A 27,931-nucleotide genomic window follows, 5' to 3' on the forward strand; every position below is an offset into this window, starting at 1 on the left:
TTCCTCCACTTTCCCCCTCTCACTCTTCGCTATCACTGTCATTCAATCTCTGCTGCACTCTGTAGTCACTCCCTTACGTCTTTGCCTGTGCGAATCACTCACTTGGTAACAACGACGAGGACGAACTGGCATATTGGAGCTGCACTCCAAAAACAAGACTATCAAACTTACAACTCTAGCTCAGGAATGAAGCACAATATCATACTTCTGTAAGCTGCACCTCGTGTATACATCTAAAACAAACAAAAGTGACGTGTTATACACACAATCTGGTAATTTACCAATACAGTCGAACCCCCTTATAACGAACTCGAAAATGTCGCGAAAAGTGGTCGCTATATCAGTAGTTCGTTGTATAAGGACTCGCCTTTAAAAACGTGCGCTGAGCGGCCAAGCTGTTCTTTTTTTCTGTGCACTATTATTATGCTAACAACGCCTCCAGTGACAAGCTAAGCCTTTTCGCGCCATGAAGTGACACCTGCTACGTGCTCACGAGTGAATTATTCGCCTTTGCAATGAACTGACACCGTTTCACCGAAGTGCGGTACTGTTGCATGGAGCCGATCATCCCTGGCTAGTCACGTGCAGCGCGTTGCCTACTCAGCTCGCGGAGTCACTGCCGGGACGCTTGCTGTATGCCATATGCGCGCGTTTGTACGTTCTTCGTGCCTGCTTCACTCCGGACCGTGCACGGGTGCGGCGAGTAGTTTGTTCGTTCAACGCGGCGAAAACAAGCATTTTGCAAGCAACGCACACTCTACGTCTCCGCGATGCTCTCGTGGCCCTGCACGACGATGCGCGGCGCAGTTGAGTTGTCACCTAGTAAAACACGCAGTATACGCTCGCTGTCAGTGCATCGACGTTTCTTGGTGCCCGTGCCGCTCAACAACAGCGAGCTACTTTCGTTTCTACAAAGCAACACGTACTTTAAAGCGGTTTCGCACTACGCGGCGGCGGCGAACTTACGAACGGCAGCATGGTGCGCTCGTACCACCCCGTCAATCCGCACACAGTGTACGGCGTACGCCACACGCGCAACCGAGCAGATATCTACAGATGACTGTGATATAAGGTTGTCGGCTATAAGTCATAACTGCACGTTCATCTACAGCCGCCACCTCGCCTTCACTCTTTTCTGATGTTTATCCGCGAAGGCATCGCCGCAATCGCGTGGAAATCGTTATCACCGATCGACCGGTCTCTGCCGTTACCGAAAAGACAGACGACCTTTTATGGCACATGGTGGTGTCGACGAGCTTACGGACACAGTGAACCTTTATGCGATGTAAAGTTGTCGCGGTTATCACTTCTTGCATTTATGCCTTTTTGCGCTCCAAGGCATTGTTTGGTTCATCGTAGGCAGTAGTAGCTGCAGAGAACGGCGCCAGGAAAGGTTACCATGCGAAACCTGATCGCAAGGCTTCATGCTGCCTCCTTTTCTTTTTTTCCTCACTGCCATTCTGCCATTGAAGAAAAAGGCTGGAAAGTGAGCGACCTCGCTCGCAGCGTCCGAAATCTGCGTGCGGTGCTCGCCAATCAGGGATATCTTAGTCGCGAGTAAACTGGAGCGGGGCACGCGCGAGTGCGCGCCCCTTTCACGCAATTTAGAAGGCCTGTTTTAACTTTTTTTCGTTTCGTATGCGCCATATTTTTACCATGACCATGTCTGAAGTGTTCGTTGTAAAAGTAGGAGGCTTTGAAAAATGTTCGCTATATGTGGATGCAGTTTCAATGGTTAGCATTGAAAAATAGTAAGTGCACTCAAATATGGTCGTTATAACCGATAGATCGTTATACGTGGGATCGTTATAAGTGGGTTCGACTGTATGTGCGTAGGACTTGCATAAAACCCTCATACTCAATGTAACAAAATAACATAAGCTTTATTGCATACAATTTACAGAACAGCAAACTCTGTTTTTGATGCGGAGTTATCAACATGTAAACTTTATGCTTCAAAGTTTCATTCACCAATTTCTGGCAGTTTATAAAAAATTCCAGGCCATAAATATAAATTCTCCGTACTACAGTAGCCACTATACTCGCGGACAACTTTTCTTGGCAATGAAGGAAAGGCTACGGGGCGGAGCAACTGCACATGTACTGCTCCGCGAAGTAGTCCAGTTCGGCGTGCGTTTCGAAGTTAGTTTTGGTTTGTGAACGTTCCGTATCTCCTGTGACGGCCATTTGATTATTCGAGAGGCCGTCACAGGCTTAGACAGCCATTTGTTAGTGAAACTCGTCACGAGCTCCCTCGGCGAGTCGTCGGAAAAGCTGGAGGGTGACAAGCGCTCACCTGAAGACGGACACGCTATTTTGACTATGAGGTACACGTAAAAGGTGCGAGGTTTTCACAGGCGCAAGAACGCGAAATGGCACTGCATAGCGTAAAACAAATATAAATATCTCCTTGGTGCGCGCTGACGTTCTTTTCAAACAGCGCCCCGTAGAAAATAAAGTCATGTTGCTGTTTTTATTCTCACGCAGAAAACACAGATGTAATTGTGGGACTATATTCTTCAGCGGTAGCACACGCGTAGTTCAGCTCTGTAGCCTTCCCTTTATTGCCAAGAAAAGTTGTCCGCAAGTATAGAATTTAAATTTAGTTTTCAAATGCATCTTTCAAACCTCAAGCATGCTCCAGCCAATCTCCATAGACTAGCCTACATCACATTAATACGCTCTAAAATTGAGTACACATCAGCTGTCTTGGATCCTACCCAAATCTATATCACCCATGAAATCAAATCTCTACAAAACCGTGCAGCCATTTCATCTTTTCTGATTATTCACCTTATACTAGCATTTCAGCTTTAAAAGCTTGTCCTCAGCTCAACGACTTATCTCATCGTCACATCACCCTTATCTTCACCGCATCTTCAAAACATCAACAGCCATCTTGTCACGCACAGACCATATCTTCAAGATAAAACGTATAACTTGCTGCTCAGCTCACTATGATAACTTTTTCATTCTCCGAACAATAGTTGCATGGAATGACCTGCCATCCCATGTTGCCACTCAAGCCACTTTCACAATATTTCAGAAACTTTTGTGCAACGTTTCTGACTAAATATTCGTCAGGTACTCTTAACATTTCTTCATATGTTGTACAGTGTATATTTTTCCTGTTGTGATCACTTGTTAATGATTTAGATGCGATATATATACAGGCTTATTGATATTTATTTATTTTTGCCAATTGAAAACTTGTGGAACCTCCACTCAAGACTCCATTTTACTTCTTTTCCATGTATACTGTTACATGTGTTAGTGCCCTTAACTTATGTTTTCTTAGTTAATTTTCTATCTCTCCTCTAATCTTCATTTGCTCAATGTATTTTGTATTTTGTTTTATTCGTGTATTTAGCTCAATTTCGTTATTTTTTATAAACTTGTCTGACATTGTGCAAACGAACATTGATTTGCTTCAAACGCCTGTTCTTCTTCAGGGGCCTTCGGGGTATTATGAAATAAATAAGTAAGTAAGCAAACTTCAGCCACATTGATCGAGTGGTTGCCTCACGAGGACGCCTCTGCATTTTAAGTATATTTATCTTGCTGTTGGCACCACACCACAGCTAAGCTGCAGTCATGCACAGTAAACAACACAAACTTCTGGGTGAACCAACCTCTTTCTTGTAGATGGCAATCCAGTCTGTTGTTGCAAACCACCGATGGTTCTTGATGTCGTTGACACCATTCTTGAGGTTGCCAAAGCGCTTTGTCAAGTCAACCTGCAGAAGGTTCCTCAGCAGGTCCTTCAGGTCGGACGTGAAATGTGACGGGAAGCGAACCTAGTTGAGAAACAGAGAAGCCATTCAGCAATAATTCAGAAATTTTGATCCACAATAAGGAGCCAAGGCATGACATGTATACTATCCTGAGCAGTATGAAAGGGAACGCGCAAGCGTGTGGCAAATAGCCTCAAACCTGAAGCGGGGCGATTCGCGGCGGCTGCTCTCAAAACAAAGTGGAAAGGGCGCTGCAGTCCTGCTTAATGTTGGCATGCTTGTCTAGCTATTGCTGATAAGGAAATGACAGCTGATTATGTATCACAGGCCGATCACGAGTATAAGGCGGGTATGCCAAACAGAGCACGGTAATGTGCTGTCTATGGCTCTGCGCAAAATACCGCTTTTACATTCGCATGTGTGTGCGTGTAACACATAAAACAAGATATACAGCAAACTATGATTTAGAAAAAAAAATGGTACTGCTCTCTGCTGCGTGTGAGCGCTACAACAGGCGCCACAATATCAAGCTGTTATTCGTGTCGTGTATTTCGCGTGTCATTTAAGAGAGGTACGTTATGGGAGTGACAGCAACTCATGAAAAAAAAAAAGCATCACCCCTTCCACTTTATTTTGGCACCGCCATCAAAGTATCAGTCAAGTTGGGGTTCAAGGCTATTCACCATGCGCTCGCATGTTCCCTCTAACTTTGCACACAATAGTACCTATCATAGGGTGCAATAATGCATCACTATTCTATATGGTTTCTTTTCCATATTCACCAATAGCACTCCACGACTGGTTAAGAATCTTCCCGACCATGCCCACAATGCTTGTTTGTCACGAGATGCAATAAAAGGTGTGAAAACATCTCTTCACACAAATCTGCCGGAATAGCTGGACAATGCCCCATTACAAAGAAAACAGAAGATGACTGCCCGCCAATTCTGATGCTGGGTGCTTGTAGCTGGCAGTGAGTGAATTTAATTCCATATGCATAACTGTGTTTCGCATGCTTGCATAATGACCAACGAGCCATTTCTTTTCTTCGGAAGGGAATTTGCCGCCATGTTATATTTCATTTCAAAATGACAACACTCATTGGCTATTCTGCATTTTCCAGTGTTTTTGGCATAATTTAGCATAGTTTAGGCATAGTCGTCATGTAGACAGCATGAATTTTATTCTCACTTGCAGTCACTGCCTGACTGACAGGAAAAATTGGCATGGCAGGAAAATTTTTGGTTAATTTGACCAATCAGGAAAGCCTAATGGCAAATTTGGAATTAATAATGTTCACCGACTATAACAATGCTCCATAATGCAAAACTTGGGTACAGCTGTTCAGATGGTTTGATTCTGCATTGTATGAGGCAAACAATTTGAGAGAGTCATGCATGCATCTCTTGGTGAAAGCAATGACTGTCTGCTTCAGTGGCAGGCACAAGAGAGGTGCTCTCCGGACTCAGGTGAACCGAGGTGAACCTCCGGGCTCAGGTAGCTTATTCAGCAGCAGTGGCAGATGAAGCACTTCCAAAAGCAGCATCACTCATTTTTCAGAAAGAACTGGCTGAGGCTATTTTGTATTACGATTCAGAGAATGCTGTGAGTAGCATGGCTGGTGCAGGCAATGTGTTGTGCAGAACATGAGCGCATTTCAAAGCAGTCACCACAGACAGACATCACCTTATACAGCACTTTCTCTCCAAATATGGTATTGGTGGACGTGCTCACTGCATACCTTACCAATGAAGTCATCGGCGAAAAGACTGCGCGATCTTTGGCGCCGCCTCTTAGCTCCTACAGAGAGACCTTCGCTCTTGTAGGGCTGTATTTTTGCTTGCTCATCTTCTCCTCCACCTTCCTACACTTCCTTCTCTCACCCTCTTAGCTATCACTGTCATTCACTTGCTGCTGCATTTCACATTCGCTCTTTGACAGAGACACATACAAATCAATTTGTAAAAGCAGCTTTTCACCTTGCCAGAGACAATCTTTTCGTATATCTGGATTGGCTGGTCAGCAAAGAAAGGTGGGTAGCCAGCCGCCATCTCGTACACCAGGACACCAAGTGCCCACCAGTCGACAGCTTTGTTGTAGCCCTGTAAGTAGACCACAGCTAAGGTCAACACTTGACACATCACACTTCATATTTATGTCATAATTACTACAATACAATTAAACAACTACAAATAACTTCCCCTATACCTTCCTTGGCTTCGTTGTCTGTTGGCTTTCATTGAAGTTGTGTATAACAAAGAAAAACAAGCCCTTAAATTCCACTTCTTTCGTTCATCACATGCAGCTGAACCTCAAAATAATCAAGTAGTATGCGCAGCAAGCAAAAAACGTTGTCACACATATCGCCGCCAACGTTGAATGGAGATTCTGTCTTTTCAGTTGCGCAAATAATGTCATGCATACCCAAAACTTTCCCTTTCCACTAGATTTTGCACACATACGTTCACAAAAATATTACAAGCGATTCACGATGCAACACCAAGCAAAATGAGTGTTGGGTTAGTTTTGCTCGGTGCCCTTATAGAAAAGGTGCACAACACTGAACCCAAAATTACCTGCACCAAATTCCCCACATCATATACTGGTGAGGGTAAATACTTTGCAGAAAAAATGCGTCGACACAGAAACCTTCGCCACCTAAAAAGAGGAAGCAGTGCTTTGGAAGAACACAAGCTTCGTGATAACCAGGTTAACCCCGAGAGCACTGTTGTCGTGGAGAGAGAAAATAAACCAACAGCTGTGGCTCCTGTGAAAGCACCAAGAGAGCGTATCTCGACTCTGAAAAAGGCACCAGTCGGACAGCAAAATGTTGGCACGTTTAAAACAAATTTCGGTTGTAGTTTTCCTTCTGTCTAGTTCAGTTTTTGCAACTAGGCAGATAGCTGGCAAACTTTTGCTTTTCAGACAACGCCCATGCTTCATTATGTGGACAGAGTGGCTTCGGAAGGAAAGAAGGTTGGGAGGCAACAGCGTGCCACCGACCGTGCCATGAGAAGCGAGGGAAATTGACGAGATCACATGCAGAGTTTGGTTGGGTCAGTTATCACTTCTGTACATAGCTCTAGTGAATTCTCACTTCAGCTCTCTTTCTTTTTCTGTAATTTTTCTGTAACAATGCGTGTGGCCAAGACTGAGCATCGATGATGCTGTTGTCAGTTCGATTCTGTGGCTCTGCACTAGCCTTACCAACCCCTACATTTAAGGCAATTTCTATCATGATTGGTTTTCAGTAAGCATCTGCGAAGCATCCCATCTTTCAAAATGTGGTGTCCTGTGCTACCTCCGAGAATGGCGAGGAAAGCAAGACTTTCTGCAGTGCTTTCATGTATCGTCATTATATCGTTAGGCGCGACATTACTTTCGGCTTTTTGAGCAATTCATGTTGCATCTAATTTCGCTTCATGAGACAACCATGGCCAGCATACTGCACAGATAAGCAAGAACTTTGTAAAATTTGACAAACACAACTATTTATCCAGTGTTTCTTTACTTTTTGAATCTTCTTAATCAAATTTTATTCCTCCAGAAAGTACTTTAAGCTGCATGATTATGGGAAGGGCACCGCACGCTCACTATATGCTCTTATTATAGTTAATCTATGGACATAATATACAAAGAATGTGTGGTGCCTTGCAGTGTGTTTGAGAGTAGATGATGTCACAGTTTTATGCAAAGTTTTGCGTTAGTGTTTGTTGCCACTGCGCATGCCTCACACACTATTGTCTTGCGGACCCCCATTAAGTGGCAGAAATCGCAGGCGACCACAAGGACCTGCTTACTTCATTAAAGTGATTATTTTTATGTTTGCAATGTGATATAGCAAAATAGTAAAAACAAAAAACAAAAAGCATGCAATTTGGTTGTGACGTTTTTCACGAATCGTCACGTGACGTTTTTCAAAATCAATTTGAAGACACTGCCAATTGAATACCCTTATCTGCAGTTTTGCAGGCCTCAGTATGACTAATAGGACACATGTGAAAGGGAAGTGTAAAGATGGACATGTTGAACAGCTGCACCACAGCCCGTACAGTGTTTAGATGCCACTGCCCAAGATGGCCATGTTTATGAGCATGCTTGCTGTAGCTATGTAACGTTAAACTTAATTTATATCTATGCAAAAGCATCAATCACCATTTCCTGCATTCGATGGAGCTGATTTCTTCCCTCTCCTAATGCACATGTATCATGGGTACAAGTTGATGGCACTTTGCAAGCGTTACCAAGGGCAAGGTAAAGTTTAGTAGAACTCGCTGTCGGGCTAGTTGGTACATGTCTGAATTAAATAGTCAACTTCGCGCCAAAATCACATTCACACAAAAGAAGAGCATGTTGCGCATGTGTTGATGAGAAGTGGGTGTATATTAGCCTGTTTCCTCAAGGAATAAAAAGTTGTAAGTGAGCGCCCGTCCTGTCTCGTGTTTCTTCTTCTGTGTGAATGTGATTTTGGCACGAAGTTGACTTTTTAATTCGGAAGGTAAAGTTTACTATGCTGAACCAAGTCGTAAATTAATAGTATTTTTCTGAACCAGAACTGAACCAGAACCGAACCAGAACATGATTGAAATGCTTAAACTGAAACTGTAGTGTCATTTCTTTTTGCCCCCTCCTTACGATTTCTTTCTGCTGGAGCAATTCACATCAGAATCTGAATTTCTGGAACACTACCAGTGAAATGATAAGTAGTCAACATGAAGAAAACTTCGAGGCTTGATTTTTCTTTCAGTTACTACCTCATGATAGCAAGAGACAATAACCGCCTTATTTTCTTTTTAATTGAAATGTGAAATCCATAAGGAAAAAGCAGGTGAAAGTTGAGGAAAAGAACACTTGCTACTGTGGTTAGTCCGAGCCAGAAGCCCTGCCAAGTGAGCTGCGGCAACAGTTGTCACACCATCCACTTTCTTGGGGAACTTATATGTACATGGAGCGTTCAATAAAGATTTCCCCTGACCCACTTCCTGGGGACGGAGAGCAACGAAACTTTGCAGATTTATTAGTCCTTCTCTACATAGGTGCCACCCAGGGACACACACTTCCCCCATCTTTTTATGCAACTGTAAACACCTCGCTTGTAGAAGTCGACAGGTTGCTGCAAAAGCCATGTTGTAACTTCAGAAATCAGAGTCTCATCATCTGGAGAATGCTTGCTCTTCAAATATGACTTCAATGTTGGAACGAGGTGGAAGTCGATGGTGCGAGGTCGGGTGAATAAGGGGAATGCGGTAGACTTTCAAAGCCGCAGGAGCGTGCTTCCGTCTGGGCAACATGTGAGTTGTGAACTGGGGTATTGTCTCGCAGAAGGCGGACGCCTTTGGTGAGCATGCCACGTCTCTTGTTTTTGATGGTCTCTCGCAATTTCCGCAGCAGTGAAGCATAGTATGCCCCAGTAATCGTGGCACCCTTTGCTAGGAAATCCATCAAGACAACTCCGTGCTGGTCCCAAAAGACTGTGAGCATGACCTTGCCCTCCAAGGGCTGGGTGCGTGCCTTCTTTGGAGGCGGTGAGTCCAAGTGCTTCCATTGCATCGACTGGACTTTAGTCTCCGGATCATAGTGATGGACCCAGCATTCATTCTGTGTAATCAGTCTGTTGAAAAAGTCCTGCTGGTTTCCATGGCACATGGTCAAAAGAGCCTGGGAGCGTTCGACTCGTTCCTGCTTTTGGAAAGGTGTGAGCAGCCGGCGAACCCAGCGATCGGATACCTTACGCATATGAAGATGGTCCTGAATGATTTTTTCCATGTACCTCACACTAATCTTGACATGTTGGGCTAGGCCTCGAACGCTAACGCGGTGATTTTTCAAAATGGCGGCCTCCACTTGCTGGATGGTGTGTTCATCGACAGCGTAGTGGGGTCGCCCTGCAATCGAAGCCGCTTCCACGGAAATCAGACTGTGTTTGAATTGGCGATGCCAGTTATTCACTACATCATATGATGGGGAATCCTCCCCATAAACCTATTTTATCTCATCGAACGTCTCCCTTAGAGTGCGCCCTTTCAAGTACAGGAACTTGACGGCTGCTCTGTATTCCACTGCATCCATTATCACACCTCACACCCCTTCAGCACCTCTAAAAGAAAGACCGTTATTAGTTTAGAGTTGCAAACGTGACCAACAGTGACTTATGTCATTACACATGCGCAGTTTCAGCACCCTGCAATAAATAAAAGTCAGTCAGGGGAAATCTTTATTGAACGCCCCTCGTATTAACCTAGCCCTGGCTGCGGTAAGTCAATGCCAACTACGACCATAGTGGCAGATGTAAACTGCTTTTTTCTATGCAGGCATGAACTACCCCTCTAGCTTGGAGAGAAAATACATCCTGTGGATAGCAAACACTGCTACGAACGTCTCAGCTAAATCTTGCAGCCTTGCGCAGCAAGGAGAGTTTAGAAGTGGACTGCAAAGTTGCCATTTTCTCAGGTGCCCTCTTTCCATACTGAGGCCTGTGCCAACTTTCTTAGGAGCTGCCGGCGCTTGCTGTTTGACGTCACACAACCGATAACATGCTATTGGCCAATGGCCGACAAAAATCAAGAGCGGCATTTGGATCACATGCGCTTCTTGCCACGCAGTATCGCCATGTGCCGGCGCAGCGCTCCATAGTCTGCTAACATTACAGAGTGAGCCCCACTCGCACTCACGAATCACAGCAGGAGAGAGCGATCGCGTTTCAACACGTGCGCTGATGGTCATGACGTGCGCCGACGTAACTTCTTTCCTCCATGCCATCCCTCTTTGTGACGCTTCCAGCATGCTTGTTGAGGCGCAGAAGAAAGTTCTTGAAGCGTGTGACAAATCCCTACAACTCCAATCGTTCTTGATGGATTCAATAAATTTTTGCGGCAATCGATTTGTGAGGCTATGAACTCTGATACTGAGGTCATTCAATGGTTACTTGGAAAAGTGTTCCATTTCTTAAAGGGGTCATGAAGCACCCCTTGGGCTTGTTGAAAAAACACATCCTGCAGAAAGCTGACACAGCTATGAACTGCTCAGACAAATATTGCAGTCGTGCGCGCCGCGTAAAGGCTACAAGCGGAACGCGAAGTTGCTGTTTTCTCAGGCGCCCTCTTTTCAAACAGAGGCCGGTTCTCACTCTCGTCGGTGGGCGGGGCCTCTGCCAACTGACGTCGCGGTCTGCATTGCCGCGTCGCAAAAGACATAGCATCCTCATTGGCCGATAGCCGACGTAAATCGAGAGCGGCGTTCGGATCAGGTGCGCTTCCTGCCACGGGGTGCCGCCACTTGCTGGTGCCGCACTCCTCAGTACACGGTAGCCGCGCTCGCGCACGCGAATCACAGCGGGAGAGCGATCGCGTTTCATGACGCGCGCTGACGTTAACTTCTTTCCCCCGTGCCATCCCTCCCCGTGTAGCTTCCAGTGCGCTCGTCGGCACGAGAAAAGAGAGAAAGCGCTGAGAGCGTGCGCTCAAACCCCATAACTCCGCTCATTCTTGACGGATTCGAGAAATTTTTGCGGCAATCGATTCGGGAGGCAGTAAACTCCGATACTGAGGTCATTAGATTATTACTTAGAAAAGTGATTCATGACCCCTTTAAGGAGGGTCTGTATGTATGTGTGTATGTATGTATGTATATAGGTCGCTGCCCTCTGAGGGCCCCCCGTCCAATGAAGGGAGACTTTAAGCGCTGGACAAGCCTCAGTTAATCAGAGTAAACTGCAGTTAGCGCCACCTGCAGTTGGCACATGTTATACGGGAAAAGTTGTCCTTTGTTTGGTGCTCTGAAGCCGATCACGTGACACTCAGTTTCACGCCTAAAAATATTAATGCTTAGCCGTTTTTCATAAGTGTTTTGGCAAATACAATGTATCTTATTTAAAACAAATCCTTCCTGCTTGCATCTGCAGTCCCCGAGCGTATTACATCAAGTGTTTTGACAATATTTGGCTTAAAGGGCCAGTAAACAGGCTCCGACTTTTTTTTTACACCCTCCAAACAAGCTCGCCAATTCATACAGTAGACCGCGGCGATCACATTTTCCAAATATTACAGCGCTGCACGCCGCGCAGACCCTCCATTTCGAAAAACAACTCCCGTGCTTCTTTCCTTCGCATGACCAATCCCCCTCGTACGCGCAGTGACACGAACTTGCCCATGGGCAACTTGGCGTACCACTGAGCTCATCGATTGGTCTAAACCAGGCCTTAACAAGTTAACGCCAATTCCTGTTCCCACCCACCGCTACGAAACTGCACCTTGTTTCTTGGCCCTGTGGTGATGCGGTTTCGGCCGCGCAGTTGTCGGGTTGTCGCACGTATATTCCTCGCATTGCATAGCTGCTGCATAGCACCTGCACGCACTTAGCCTTCGACATGAGCAACACGTAGAGGAAGCATTGTTCACTTGTCGGCTGCAAATTGAGCGGAGAGAGGGGGACCTCCGGTAGCTTGGACGGGTCGCGCTTGCTTGGTTTTCCCATTGCACGCGCGGCAAGCGGGGTTCTTTTCTCTTGCACCTCTTCGTCTTAAAAAGCAAGCACGCATTCCTGCTGCATTTGAACTGTCACAAAGGTTTAAAAATATCGAAGAGCCGAAAACTGCCCGTCAAGTTACGGAGCACGTGCAACAATGTAAACAATAAACAACCAGGGGCCGCAGCAAGCGGAATTGCTGACGTCGTGTCACGTTGCCGAATTGGGCGGAGTCACGACGACGGGCTGCACCTTCCCCTCCCTGTGGCGGAGAAGGGTGGCGAGGCCGTGTGAAAATTTGAAACGAGCTGAAACGAATGTTCTAAGCCCTGCAACTTCCTTGTTATAGCACGTACTCGCAAAATTCCTGCGGCAGCATGTTCACATTGCAAAAGTGCGCATAGTTCTCTTCATTACAATTCTTGGACCTCGGGGCTGTTTACTGGCCCTTTAAGTAAAGGCTGGTCTAGCAACTATGGGCAATGTCGCGTTGCGGTCGGTGCGAAAGCCAAGACAATCTGTTGCTTGATACATGCGGTACCGCTTTGTTTGGTGCACGGTTTGTTTTGATGGACTGTTTCGTGTGTCAGCGTCTCTGCTGTCGAGAAAAGCCAGTTGACTCGCTTTTTGGAAGACATTTAGGCCTCTGTCGGAGCCACGCTGCCTTCGGCTGCCGACGTAGATGCTGCCAGTTTGTTAGTTAGCTTCCTTAACTGAGGTGGTCAACTTCAGTTTGGAGCAACTAAGTTTAGTGGGATAACTGCGGTTAGGATATCCGTCTAACTGGATGTAACTATGGTTTAAGGGAAATGAGGTTTGTCGTAACTGAGGTTAGCGTTGCCCGTGTAACTACAGTATTAGTTGCCACATCTATAGTGTTGTCAAAGGCAGGAATTCTAAATCACTGATGCCATTCTTCTACCATTTTTTAAAAATCATAGAAAAAGCAACAGGAAGCTTCAGCATGGTGCCTGAGCTCCTCACGTGGGGTACAAGTGGAGATGACATGTTAATGTGGAGCAACACACGTGAGAACTGCTGCTGTGCAGCAAAAATAATGCACCAGCTAAAGAGGGCATCTCACAGCACTAACAAAAAATGGTGCTAAGCCCCAAAACACACCCAGAGTGTCCACAGAATTGCCATCAAAAGGGAAAAAAGAATCATGGGTAATTTACTAAAGAAAATATTACATAAGTAAAACAAGTGTAAGATCTACTAGTGCCACGAGAGACATCCTTCTGATATGACAATGTTGGCTCTTGATCGCACCTGTGGAACTTGAGCTACATTCCAGCATTTCGTATCAAATGCAAAATAAAGGCTTGTTCGCACCTGCGACTAGCATCGGTTACGCGACCATATGCGACTGGTGACCAAAAAGCGATTGAAGGCGACCAATGTTCACATTTGCGTGGTACTTATACCCGTCGCCACGCAGAATTCACATCTGCTCGCATTGCTCTTGCCCTGCAAAACTAGCTGACGTCCTGTTCCTGCACGTGTGATTGGTTCAGATACACGCTTTAAGACCAAAGTGGACATTTGAGACCATTTGCTACAAACTTGGTCGTACGTCCAGAGCGAGTCTCAAGTGTGAACGAGCCTTAAACAGTAAGGATCCACATTGCCCTGTTGAGTCTGTATATGCAGAGAAATATGACTGACCTTGCTAAGAATGATCTCTGGTGCCAAGTATTCAGGTGTGCCACACAAGGTCCAGGTCCGTCCACGGACTCGCTTGGCGAAGCCAAAATCTGTAACCTGCAGTGCACAGGGCATACACACTAAGCTCCAACCCAAGCTTTGGGGTCCCTGTCATCCAGCCTGGCCTGGCAGCAAAAATAAAACAAGGCTTGAGCAAACAAAGCTTTGCATGCAGCTCCAGCATAACACGATATGATGTCCACAGTTGGGTACAACTCGAATGTGCATGCTTCGCGACTTTTCTGTTGCACATGAGATCTAGTGGCGAAGAAGAGTATTAGTATACGATTGTAGTTTAGCAGTAAACCGAACATTGGTGCTGAATAATCATGTTTTCCGGGAACATATCTACAAGTGACAAAAAAAGCGTAACTGTACTAGGCCATTTTTTTCTGTTGTCAGTTGCAAAAGTTGCCACAGGAAAATTCTACGAAACAGGAATGTGTCCAACGAGGTTCTACTATATTCGTATCTTGCTAAATATGTTATGAGTAATAACTGCCGTTCTATTATTATAACAACTATTTGTATATTTCATATATATTTCATATATATTTCATATATATTTCATTTTTAATTAAAATAGAGTGTTACTGCTATGCAGTGTTTTGTAGGTAGTGGAAGCTCATCAAGCTGCTTCACTGCAGCTTTTGTTCCCTCCATCCTTTGTGTACTTACATGAAAGTAAGGATTCAATTTAATCCAATAGGTGTGAACATCAGAACTGTGCTAATTATCTTTTAGTTAGCAAGTTTGTGCGAAACAGAAATGTATCAACGAGGTTCTACTATATTCGCATCTTGCTATACATATATGTTATGAGCAATAACTGCTGTTCTATTGCTAAGAAGCATCACCTGCTGCCAGAAACTCTGCCTCCCGAATATTTTGATAAAAAGGTACTTATAGCAAAATACAGTGAAATACATTGCTGTTCTTATTAATACGCCTCTGCAGTATGCAAAAGTATATTCAATATTGGCTGAAATAACTGCAGTAGTAAGGAAAGCCGAGGTAGTTGGTATGAACGCATTGTGTTATAATGCAAAAACACACAGGGACACAGGCAAGTGAGACGACACAGGCACTGCTTTCTGATTTCGTAACAAATTTTAGGTTCTTCATTGTTTAATACGATCCTAGGCAAAGCTTCTGGCAGGGTTATGCTTTATTAATAATCATATTCACAGTTATTGCACAAACTTCTCGATTTTTACTGCTGCTGTAAAGCTTCACAAGCACAGATTATTGATGTCTCTAATTCTCTAGAATTAAGTATAACAGACAGTTGTCCCAGGAACACACGATGCCATGGTAGCCACCTCTCAATGGTGATGAAATGCAAAATTGTTGATGTGTTTAAATTAAGGCTGAAGTTAAAAGAACCCCAGATAGCAAAAATTTATGTGGAGATCCCACTACTTTGGGGCCTATAAATCAGATTGTGATAAACACAGTGTTTAATTTTCATACTGAAAAAACATATAATGCAGTTGTTACACAGGGCAGACCAGCACCCTTTCATTCAGCTGCTCTTGTAGACAAGGCAACAAGTTAGTATTAAGATAAGGCTGTGCACGTGAGTTCATGCTTCAACAATGACCTTTCACTGGACTGCTCATCAAGAACAAGGCTCACATCTCTTGTGTTTAATGACCATTGTGGTGAGTGGTGAACAGCCTAGGCCTGTCAATCCTTACACATTGCCTAGCTCATTACAATGTGGTTTCACGTGATGTCTACTTCACAGCAGTGTTTCAATCCACCAGGGCCTTGTTAAATGACAAGCGCCACACCATGGCGATGTTAAAGAAACAATTTTAGTGCACCAGAGCATGCCGTCGGGCTGCACATCTGGCTTTTATTAAATATGACACGCACCTAAGTACACAAGCACTTTGTCTTGTCTCTAGTCCCATGTCTTGGCATGTTGATCACGCTGATCATTACATTTCAGATAAGACATGCTGGTGACTTAAGTACTGCATCAAAGGCAATGCCACTGGCTTACTTCAAAGAAATACTATATCAAGCTTACAGCATCAGCCAAAGCAAGCAACACTAATGTGTTGTCCTGTCCTGTCTTCTGTCTTGCACTGTCGTTTTTTAGCTAAAAAGGCACTATGGACTCACACAAACTAGACCGCCAACACATTGTATTGAACACTAATGGTGACTACTCGGAATATTTTTGGTGGTGGCCTATTCACAACCCTGCATGAATTACCACACACAACAAAGTGAGGCTGACCTTGATATATCCTGTGTGGTCAATCAGCAGGTTTTCGGGCTTCAAGTCCCGGTAGATGAGGTCTAGCGAGTGCAGGTACTGGAATGCCAGCACTATCTGGGCGCCGTAAAACCGCGCGTGTGGCTCTCTGATTGTCCCCAAGAGCAGTCATCATGTTTTCACCAGGCAGTGGAGGAAAAGAAAGAAGAAGAGAACAAGCACAACACCATGAGATACTGCCAATATGTGTCTTCAGTGTGGCTAAAAGTTTGATGATGAAAATTGCAAATTAAATACGCAACTTCATAAGGACTGATGTATCTAATGTATCAAGACTACATATTACAAGCAGAATTTCCACCAGATTTCTGGCTTGACGCTTAGTAAGGACACTACCTCTGAGCTTGAGAAGTTGCTTGATCAGCCAAAATTATTGTGTCAAAGAACATGTGTATGCCTGGCCCACTCGCTATAAAAAATTCATTATCATTTCTACACTGTTTGTAACGCTTGCAATAAAATAGTACTGTTTTCACTTCCCATTTTGCACAGGTAGAAAGACTGAGACATCAAATGCATTGCCTTAAAATATATGACAAGTGGTCTGGTGTTCTCAGCAAGTGCTCAGTTCTGTGCTGTATGCCAATGAACAAAATGTCTTTGCCAAGAGGTTCACTAGCAGAGGTTGCAGGCAAATGGGCACCTGTCCGGAGCCAAACAGCAACCACGAGCTAATGCCAGTAGTGGTGCTGCTCAGTCACAGACCACTCATCAACACACTTTTTTTTTCTTTTTAGTCATGTACACCAATGTGCACTGATCATGTACACCGATGAGTGTTGTACGAAGTGAGAAATTTAGGTTCATGAAAAGCTATCTCCTCCGAAACTGCATGTGACAGAATGAGAACGGTTATAATGAATTAGTGTTGCCAGCTTGTTCGAAGAAAGCAGCCACAGGCCAACAAAAATGGGGTAGAAAGCTATCTTTTGAGGTCCATCAGAGATGAACTTCAGTCTTCTACATCAGCATGTTTGAAAGAAAAACTGGGCAAAATTGTGCCGAGAATGACAAGGCTGCCATGACACAAAACATACACAAAACATACACAAAAGAATGGAGAACTGGGCTATTTGGTGAAAATGCATTGCATAAAATGAACGAAGTGCACCACAGATGTAGCAAAGAGGAAGACAACCGAACAAACACTTTGTTCTGTTGTCTTTCGTTTTGTCTTCGTCTACGGTGCACTTAATTCATTTTACATGATACAAAACATATGCCCGTCTATCAAAATAGATATGTTGTCCTTCCAAAGGCATTCCACTTGAGTTTTGATCCCATACAATGAGTTAGGTTTGACGTAGGCTGTATAACGTAGACAAGCTCAGTTTAATATGAGCTGCGTGCTACAAACTGATAAGGACAGATGGCACCAAACTTGCAGAAAGAAGAAAAAGAAAGCGAAAATAGTGGGGGAGCAAAGAGTGTCCGACGAGAAATAAGGCTACCATTTTCAAGACTTTTTTTTTCAGCATGCGAGGGTAGGTGGAAGTTATGCAATACTTACGAGAATCTCCCACTTTTTCTTAGATGTGAGAACATCTCGCCTCCAAGCACATACTCCAGTACCATGTACAAGTTTGAGTTGTCCTGCGTATTGCAAGAAGGATGAAAAGGAAATGTTTCAGCACTATGACTGTAGCACAAAGCAACCCGGAAAACTTGTTTATGTGCCTCAGAAAGAAAGTTTTCTTCTGGTTCAGGGAGTGAATCTGGGAGGACCAATGTTTTCCCACGGTGGTGGTCCCACCGTCCAAGCCAAACAGCAGGCTAGCAAATCACAGCATTATTGTAACACCTTCAATGTACCAAGACCCGTTTACAATTTTTTTTTGTTTCGTTGTGCCAATATGTCTCGATGTGTTAATAACAACATCAGATATAAAAAAGGTGTTTGTACATAAGATATAACAAAGATATTTCCATGTCTGCTGCACCTACGTTATTTTTGAACAAAATCTTATTCACGACTCACAATTTATGGCATAAGCATTCTTTAGAAAAAATCTTAGAAAAAAAATTATTTGAGTATAGGTCAACCCATATATCTTTTAAGATACGGAAAAATTGGAACATGACACACCTTCGTTTACAATAAGCACACACAAAACCTATGACGTGCCAGATTCCTGCAAGCAAAAGCTCAACCTTTGAGCGCAGTATTTTCTCTCTGAAGATGGTACCTGTGACATACTTTACGCACTTAACAAAACTGAGGCCTTTGAGAGGCATGGTTTTATTGGTAGACAAGAGGTCAGTTGGTGTGTACAGTTGGCAGTATTCACAGTGACCCCGAACATTTCCATTAGAGTTCTTAATGCTACTTTTTCTTGCATGTCAATTAACTTCACATTAATTAAGCAATGCAGCACTGTAGCTGGCACTGCTCCAAGAATGGCAGGTGCGGCAGTGGAACCACGTTAGCTTGGTACATTTGCTAGCTTCGATCATGAATATAAGACGACAGTTAATTATGGGTGGCATTTCTGAGAAAAAAAGGGTCGACCCACATTCAAATAAATAGGGTAACTAAAAAATAGTTCGTTCCCCCTATGCTTTTCAGTGCACCAGTCTCTACTGCTTTATATGGTAGATTTTATATATCTATATATATATATATATATGGGTGAAAAGAAGGACTCGCGTACGAAATGTTTTATTAATGTTTCGTACGCGAGTCCTTCTTTTCACCCATCTATCGTACCAGACCCATCGATCTTCATACCCAAAGTTTATATATTTATTTATTTATTTATTTATTTATTTATTTATTTATTATTTATTTATTTATTTATTTATTGTTTGACAGATTTAGATGTTCACAAATGTAACATAATAGTGACATCTCATTCACGGTCATCTGAAACAGGCGCAGGTGTAGGAAAATCAGATCACACTCGTGTTTTGTCTCTTCATCAATTCATTAGCTTGCAGTTGCATTGCAATGGTTCATGCAATAACTTCAAAAGTATCTCAATAATTCTGGCACCACAAGACCAGAGTATGCCTAATTTGCACAGCTGCTACTGCTACTATGTGTATACACTGTCAGAGACAGTGTGGAATGTCACTTTTACAACATTTCTCAAATATGAAATGTACAAGCAAACACTTAAGCGGCCCAGCTACCTCTTTGTTGTGGCTTAAAATTAAGTACACTGCCTGGATTTAAAAAGTATGCTCTTAGATACAGTGCCCTTGCTATCGAGGTACCACCTATGATGGCTGCAGATTCTTTTTGCATGAAAGAAAAGAAAACTCAAGGAATATAGCACATCTCACCTTGAAGTGGTATGCTAGCTTGACCAAGAACGGGAACTCGACGGCTTGTAATATCCGTTTTTCATTTAGGGTGTGTTCTACTTGTTTTAGCTTTACTACCTGTAAAAGTGCAAAAAAAAAAAGAGTACACATGACAAAAATTATACATGAATGCCCACTGGGAAATATAAAGCATCTTTTAAACCCAAGTTACTAATACTGAGCACTATATGCCGAAGTCTTGTGTTATCTAAAAAAGAAAGAAATTGATGTGATATCCTCTGTACGGCCCCAACAATCACAAACAGCAAGTGAAATGAAGGCTCAGGAATAGATTAATTATTTTACCAGTTCACCATCCTGCACGAAAACTTGTGTTGCCACCGTCTTCTCAATGAATGCTTTTGGCTGCATGTAGGGTCAGCCTGACACCATGAAGCACCCTGGGTAAACTCAGCCCGTGGCATATACCCCCCTCCCCTCTTCCTCCCTTTTTTTTATGCAATTGCACGTGTCAGGCAAGACATTTCAGTAGTGCCATAAAATGAGTGTTCTGTTGGCTATAAACTGCATTGAACAGGGATCAAACATACAGCTGAGTGGGCAACCTGGGACTGCCAAGGTTGCCCACCCCTAAAGCTGGCCCTGGCTGTGGGCTGCTGTAAACGCCGAGAGTGTGGTCCCATGTCAATTACACTAAGCAGGCAATCTTCGACTCAATGTTCTTGGGAAGAAATGTGCATTGTAAGAGAGTACATGTGGAAATAATTCACTGTAGTCTGCCATTTTCATTCGAACGCTTTCCTAAAGCAGGCCGATAATAGAACTCATCATACTATATAGGTGATATAGGTGAAGTAGCGCACTTTCACAAGGACAAAGGGTACATAAAAAACACGCCAGACACAGCGTCGTGTCTTTCTTGTCCCTTTTGTCCTTGCCAAAGTGTGCTACTTCACCTACACGATATGATGATCAATAATGAACTCGCCCAGCTTTCAACCTTGCTGAACTTCCATAATAGCATTACTGGAAGGAGATGACATCGTTTTGATGCAAAAGTCTACAGTACTATCAAATCTTGAACAAGGGCCTGTGAACAAATGCACGGCTTTTTGTTGAACAAGCAAACATAGAAGGATAAGCCTATAAAAAGTTCATGGTACAACCATTACTTTTAAAAAGCAGCAGGAGAACTTCCTGAGATGAAGGAGCACATGAAGTCTTTCACATAAAAAAATATTGCTGCCAGTTGTGATCTATGCAGAAGCAGTGTCAAAAGCACGTTGTCTATGTTGTCAAGTGTTCTGTTCCTGCATTTCATTTCGTCAACAATTATGTTGTTTATTCTGCAAGTACCAAATCGGCCAATAAGCCATTTTCAAGAAAGAAGATGATGACATGCTGGCCACGCACCTTTTGTTTGTCTAGAATTTTCATGGCATAATAGTCCTTGTGCTGTTTGTGCTGAACAAGCATCACTCGCCCAAAGGAGCCAGTCCCTAGCGTCTTGATCCGGTCAAAGTCATCCAGGGAGGCTGTGTTCTGCGTGAGAACAGGTTACAATTTCATCACACACCTGTTCCACTGCAGCACAAGAGGGCCTTCTGAACATGGCTACTTGAGTCACTGAAGACATACTAGTGTTTCCTGTCAAAATAAGATGGAGTGTCACGCTGAAGATTTATGTTCTTCCTCGTGGTTGAAATGCCATTTTATGTTAAAACCACAGAAATAACCTAAACACATCTTTTACATAACTTTCGCACAGCAGAAAATTGCAAACACAATTGTCAAAGAGAAATTCATTGAAAGCTGATTTGATTTAGATGGCATGAAAGCAAATGATTGGCTTGCTTGAGCTAAAACTTAGCAAAAACAGGGCATTTCACAGTACATTTTGTTTATTAGTGTTTAAATTATTCAGTACATTCCTCCATTTCTTGGAATGAATCAGCAGTGCACACTGCCACTGCAATGTAAAAACAAGAAATGTTTTACAGAAAGGCACAATGTATACTCCACAAATATGTCACCATTATGGCAAAGCACAGAGTGCACTGTAAAAGTGGGAAATGGTAACATCACTTCAGTGCAATTCATTGTAGAGGAAAAGACAGGGCAGTACCACATCAATACATAACTGAATTAAAATGGACTGCCAAACCCCATGTCTAGGAGGCACTGGGAATGAGTTCAGGAGGAAAAGCCAATGATATGCCTTATCTATGCATCCTTTAGTACTTAAAACAATCTATGTACTGCAGTTACAATTATCAAAGCAATTTATCAGTCAACTAAGGAACTTGCTGTAACAACTTTTACACTACCCATTTCATCAGCCAACTCACTTTCCTGAAAGTGAACTTTACTATTTTACACTAGTGGGTACACAAAGTTGATACCACACCTAAACTTCTATTTCTTTACTATCGCTGTCCACTGCTGTCAAGTACGTGAAAACATATGTCGATACTGTTGAAATAAGTTTAAAGTGAACAATGACCAAACTACTCACATAAGTACCTGCAAAATCTTGATCCTCCCACAAACTATTGTATTAAAGGCACAAAAAGCTAACATTAGTAACTGTGTTACTCACGGTGCACTCGGTTACTCAAAAAAATTTTATAGGAAGTTTCACATTTCAGAATCACGGGAAGTTTACAGAAAGGAGGCTAGAAAAAAGTTGACATTAGGGTAAAATTAAGCATTTTTTACTAACACAAGAGGATGAATTTACATTGTCACTTTCCGTTCAGTTGTGTCCTTATTTGCATACCTAACTTCCTCCTTTCATGTATTCATCAATTATCTTTTAAAAATACAACTGAATGCCTGCTTTTCCTTTTTGTTAACCCTACTCAAACAAAAACAATCTTTTTCTGCAATCATTTGTGCCAAGATGTGACGCAAAACCATACACACTTATAACCAGTTCATAAAACTATTGTAGAACCTCTATGTGCCCAATAATTTCAGTCAGAAACACCAGTGCAATTGAAAATGTGTCACTGAAGACTTGTTGAAATCTTATACCCGCAGAGGGTAATTTTGTCCCACAACAAAATCGGAACTGCACTTGTTGATATCTGCTTACTAAAACAGTGCATGCCAGACACTACTGTCAGGAATTCCATTCAAGTTCAACATTCAAGTTCCCAGCATTCCTGAATGGAAAACGCTGAATACACCACATTAGGCAAGAACCATCCAAGTGAATAGCTCCTTATTAATTTGTGTTGCAAGTAAACTCACATTTCAGATGGTGTAATATATTTTGTGGTCAATTAGTATTTTTTGCACAAGTATTCACATTTTTTCACAACTTTTCTGACAATTTTGTAGAATATTTCTCTTTTCTAGGCACACAAAGTTGGCCCTTTATCTAACACACAAGCAAAGGTTAAAAACAAGCACCACTCTCAAAAATGTATCGTGAAATTAATTTCAGTTCTTTTGACACCACATTGTGTTTTAACAGTTTAGCAAATAACAGCACCACATAGTGGATCTCTGTTCCATGTCCATCTATATCAAGGAAATATCATCCTCACCAATTATTTTTGTACTTGTAGATAGCATAGCAGAAGGTATGTATATTGTTTCACATTTAACTTTGCTTTAAATAATGTCAAGAACAGTACAAGTATTTATGAAGACAATGACATAACAATGTTGCCTGTGCAGGATTCAATTGACTCTTAGTGGTGACAAGTTTTTTTGCTAAGCATTTTTATTTATTCAAGCAGATAGAGAAGAGTTTAAAAAATTTGTTTCGTTGAACTTATGTCAACAATAAAACATTTTACTCACCGAACTAGGATTGGTCCATTTTTGTTCGAAGGACTTCCTGGCCTCTTCAAGGAACCTCTCAACTATAAGAAAAAGAGAAAGAGAAAAGGCAACGTAAATGCATCAGAATGATTTTAGCTGACAACATCAGAGTTCACATATGGCTACACAAAAACTTACGAAAAACTGAAAATTACACGTGAAGTGCAAGACAATGTGAACTTATGAATATAGGAAACTTTAACAAGGCCTTAACAAGACTTTACAGTATTACATGTTTACTAAATGTATTTTATAATAATCGAGTTGTGAAAGTCTGCTGGATAATGCCAGGGGCTTTTTTAATTATGACAATATCCTTGAAGTTATAATAGACTAATTTCTGTTCTAAAAGTTAAGATCTTAAACTCTAAGCAACCTTCAACAAATGAGATGGCTGAAAGGTCTGAGTGCTATAGCTCAGTTTTAGAATGCTGTTATACCTGATATCTTTTTTTTACCTGTACATATAATGCCTTGTTCTCACTCCATGTTCTTAAGCTTGTTCGCTACAGGTTGGCATAAGTTTACAACGATAAGTAAAATAAACCACGAAGCTACTTAAAGCACACCTAGAGAATGTGCCTAAAGAAACAGAAGCCATATCTATGAGCTGCATGACAGCGTTTTTTTTTCTCTGCACAAACTAGCAATGGCAGGCATTAAAGTAAACTATAGTGCAATATCTAAGCAAGGCATAAGCTCACAGGAGTGCAGAGAATTGAAGTCAATAATAACGGTCTTACAAGGAATATCACTGAAGCAAACATTCACAGTTATCATCAAAATGGCATTAACAAAATTCTTCATTCAATTATACCATCATTATTCTGAAAGAACAGTGTGATCACTAGTATTGTTGTAGCATGCACCATACTGCCTTGTTCAGTCAATCCGTAACGCTAATCGACTTCACCGCCATATAAGGCAACCCCCACAATATCACCTCAAATGTGCAGAATGGAAAGTTCTTTAATTTATCAAATATGATGAATTCTGGCTCTTGTAGGCACCCTAGAAAGTGACGTCAATTGTGAAGCAATGCTTGCCAGGACCTCCCATTTGATACTGCCAAGCTGAATTTTAAATTTTTATGTAATGAGACAATCTCAAATCATATTAATAAAGCAGTGACCACATTACTTCACGATGTCATGCCTTTGCATATCAACACAACAAACACAGAATGTGCTGCATATATAGAGCAAAACAAACTTCAAAAACCTAGAAGGCCTCACACAGGCTTTCTTGTGTTATTCTAGCAATCACTTTCCATTTTTTCTTTCTTTTTCTTTCTTCACAAGAAGGAATCTCTTCTTCTGCTTCTTGTATACTGCCTGTCATCAAAGCAAAATTTTTATTAGAACATTTTCTTATGCCCATCTGTATGCTGGCAAAGATTTCAGAGCATGTGGCCACAACTTTTTTTTATTACTGTCGCCAATTATTAATAATATCATGAGGACTGCTTTGAAGTTATATTATTTAATTTCATGAACACTAGATGTTTGCATGCTACATTCTTTTTCTTTATTAGCTATCTCTGCCAATAACACTTAGGATAGTCATGAGATGTTCTTCATTTATGAATAAACTCTCTTACAAATCTTGCCTGGCAAAGTTTAAAATGTATCTTGGGAAGTCACAGTTAAAGTAAACTATATGTGCATGTACACGAAGCAAAGACAACAATTTTGCTGAATGAGCCACACAATGTTATTACAATAAGTAGTTGACAAGACAACAGGCGATCAAGCATTCCTTATTCAAGGTGTTGCCAAGCAGCCAATGATCTATCAAGTTCTGTTAGGCCACAAGACTAAAGGCATGCAAGTGGCTACAATGCTGTTCATATTTTGCAAGCATTAAACAACAAAATGCCATTCAAGCACATGAGAATATTTGCATAAGAAGCATATATTAAATGTTTTTTGCATGCTTAAACAAGTGTAAAAGCATGTCACTTGAGATGACTATTCTGACCCCGAGCGTCAGAAAAAGCCTGAATGTAGGTTTTTGCTTCTTCATGTTCATGTTCTGCACCTAACATCTACGTGATTTGCGTACATAAGGCAAGGCTGTACAAGTGAACTCTTCACATTTAACCAAATGCGTACTAAACAGTCACACCCAATCAGTTCAATGACTCACGAACATTGGATAATGCCAAGCTTTTCTATCAACTCTCCAAACTGTATTAATAAGCAGCGTAAGCATAGATTTCTGTCTGAACAGCCTCATATATTTCACGCAAAATTATTAATTTTACTTGTCAACTGTGTAATACAGTGAAAGTTTGACACGATTAAAGCACAGGGTCCAACCACAAATATGAAGCCGTAACTGCTGATTGCGAAGGTGTAATAATGTGTGCATCTGCAGGTAAGTGTATTTGGCAATCAAGATGTGGCCATTCAGTTCTGCAATGAAGAATCTTGGACACAGCAAGGAAAATCATCAAGCGATGCTGTGCAAAGTGCAATGCAGGTGGGCATGCAAGGGCATCGATATGTAATAATCCTTGTGGCTGAACAGCTACCAAACTGCCGTAAAAAGCACATGCTCCTCCTGAACTAGGCTCTTTATATGCATGGTATGTACCAGCTTTCTAAACAATAATGATAACAATATTGTGGTTAGAGGTAACTTGGTTTTTAGCCATACTTACGACTGTTGTAAGAACAAAAGCATAACTAAAACAGAACTAAAGCAGAACTAAAATATGACGGGAACAAACTGGAAGCAAGTCTTGTTCCGGTATATCAGTAATGAGTGATTTGAGTGTGCCCTCACAGTGGCAACGATGTTCTGGCTAATGTTGTGATTATTGCCCGTGGAAACGCGGCTGCTCAATATATCAGTCTTTTACACTGTTACCAAATGTACAGTATCTACAGTTTCACATATAGGCTGGGCTATCACACTGGCCTCTAAACGTTTCCAGCAACTGTTTTATATGCCAGTGAAGTTATTTTCTAGAACTTCAAATGCCCTCACAATGCCCGCTTCTCACTTCCTTTATTTCTCCTCCTCTTCTCTCAATGAAGCATCACTGGCACTATACTCCATCTCAGAAGTTCCCTTCAGCACTGTGGAGGCTACAGGGCCCCTTAGCCAATGGGAAGAGAGAAAATCCCTCGCGATGTATTCATCCACATCGCGTCGTCTGCTCAGCATCCCCATGGCGTTTGCGCACCAGCGTGGTGCGTGTAAAGCAAACAGATGGCAAAAAAAGAGAACATGGCTGCACGCATCGACACTAGTACCGTCCGCCTGGAATTTATCACGTCTTCGTGCGTTTTGTGGCCTATAAGTTCCAAACTGACGCTCGTATTTGCTTTAGATTCATGTCCTGACGCTTCGACAACATATTCGTGACTATATTGTGCTATTTTCATGAACCGTTATCAAATGCGTGCCACGTTAGGCTTAGCAGGCGTGGCTAACAAAAGTCTGATCTCGCCAATAACGACAAAACATACCTGGCTGCTTTGCCCTCGTCATGAGATGGCACAAAGCGATGGCGCATCATTTCGCCATTTATTTCTTGCTGTAAGTGCTGTGGCCAAGTAACAAGCGCAACTTCGGATCGAAGTTACCGGCGGTAACTGATGCAACAATTAAAGAAATAAGACATAAATGCGATGAACAAACATATCACTCATTGATGTGATGAAACACGTGCCAAACAAGCGCAAATGTCTCAGGGTAATTGTATCTGGAACTATATTTTGCAGTGCAAGCGTGTGGCTTGCTTACACCCCGTAGCTTTGGTAGTGCTGAACAGTAGTGGCGAGATGGAGTATAGTAGAGTTACTTTATCCAAGTTTACCAGAGCCTCATTAAACTCAAAGGAGTGTAGCTGATGCTTCAAGCTCTAATATGATAATCTGGGAGAATAAAGCAGCTGGTAGCCTCCAGAGCGTTAAATGGCAGACAGTGCTGTTTCTAGCGGAGAAGAACCGCTGAGCTTAGCTGTTAGTAGAGGAGTGGCAAAGTGGGGGTAATATGGTGTGCGGGAAGTGCAAAAGGCAGCTGCCAGACGCGTTGAGGGGGCAGGCAGCAGCCCACCTGACACGATGCCACTGCTCTTGAATGGAGCGGGCTTTGATTGCGTTGGCGTGGAGCCCCCTACAAAGGGACAGACACAGGATGTGACACGAGGGAAACAACTGCACGTTCGACACACAAACAAACACACACACAGATACACACCAGTCTAGCATTGCGTGTTTGCACACAAAGTGTGGTATGGTGCAGGAGGATTCCATAATGTGGGGAACACCAAGGGGTATGGTACTTTCAGGATGGTGAAAAATGAACCTTCTTTTCAAAGTTAAGAATTTAGGAAATATATTTATAATTAAATAGTTAATATTTAGGAAATACGAAAAGATGGATAAGAGACGCATGAAGCGGCAGATGTATGTGGTGCTTTGTGAGCACGTCCTTTCATACGTCTTAATTTCAGCCCACAACCTAAGTTTAAAAGACTGCACCTTACAGCCCAAGATGATGTCCTATTTGAACAATATTTTCCAACTTCATCCAATTTCCTCAGAAAACCAGCACTAACACTGGATCATGATAGTTATATGTACCAAACTGTCAATGGCGAGTGGGAAGCTCTTTTTCTCAA

The 27,931-nt window shown here is 42.5% G+C and overlaps 1 protein-coding gene across 5 annotated transcripts in view; it reads right to left on the bottom strand.

The window, feature by feature from the left end:
- LOC119404686 (cAMP-dependent protein kinase catalytic subunit 1) overlaps nucleotides 1-27,931 on the bottom strand; it is a 319,288-nt gene that overhangs the window by 13,282 nt on the left and 278,075 nt on the right. For 4 of the 5 annotated variants that reach the window (XM_037671304.2, XM_049418977.1, XM_037671305.2 and 1 more), the window contains 8 exons: nucleotides 23,275-23,336; nucleotides 20,875-21,003; nucleotides 19,480-19,578; nucleotides 17,705-17,787; nucleotides 16,156-16,282; nucleotides 13,866-13,961; nucleotides 5,714-5,836; nucleotides 3,633-3,797 (listed from right to left, as the gene is read on the bottom strand). In XM_037671304.2, the coding sequence (XP_037527232.1) occupies nucleotides 3,633-3,797; nucleotides 5,714-5,836; nucleotides 13,866-13,961; nucleotides 16,156-16,282; nucleotides 17,705-17,787; nucleotides 19,480-19,578; nucleotides 20,875-21,003; nucleotides 23,275-23,336 (884 nt within the window). Of the gene's footprint in view, nucleotides 1-3,632; nucleotides 3,798-5,713; nucleotides 5,837-13,865; nucleotides 13,962-16,155; nucleotides 16,283-17,704; nucleotides 17,788-19,479; nucleotides 19,579-20,874; nucleotides 21,004-23,274; nucleotides 23,337-27,363; nucleotides 27,424-27,931 lie in introns of all 5 variants that reach the window. The other variant, XM_037671306.2, reaches the window with a different exon arrangement.

The sequence above is a fragment of the Rhipicephalus sanguineus genome, chromosome 9 (genome assembly GCF_013339695.2).
Source record: "Rhipicephalus sanguineus isolate Rsan-2018 chromosome 9, BIME_Rsan_1.4, whole genome shotgun sequence".
Classification (NCBI taxonomy): Eukaryota; Metazoa; Arthropoda; class Arachnida; order Ixodida; family Ixodidae; genus Rhipicephalus; species Rhipicephalus sanguineus.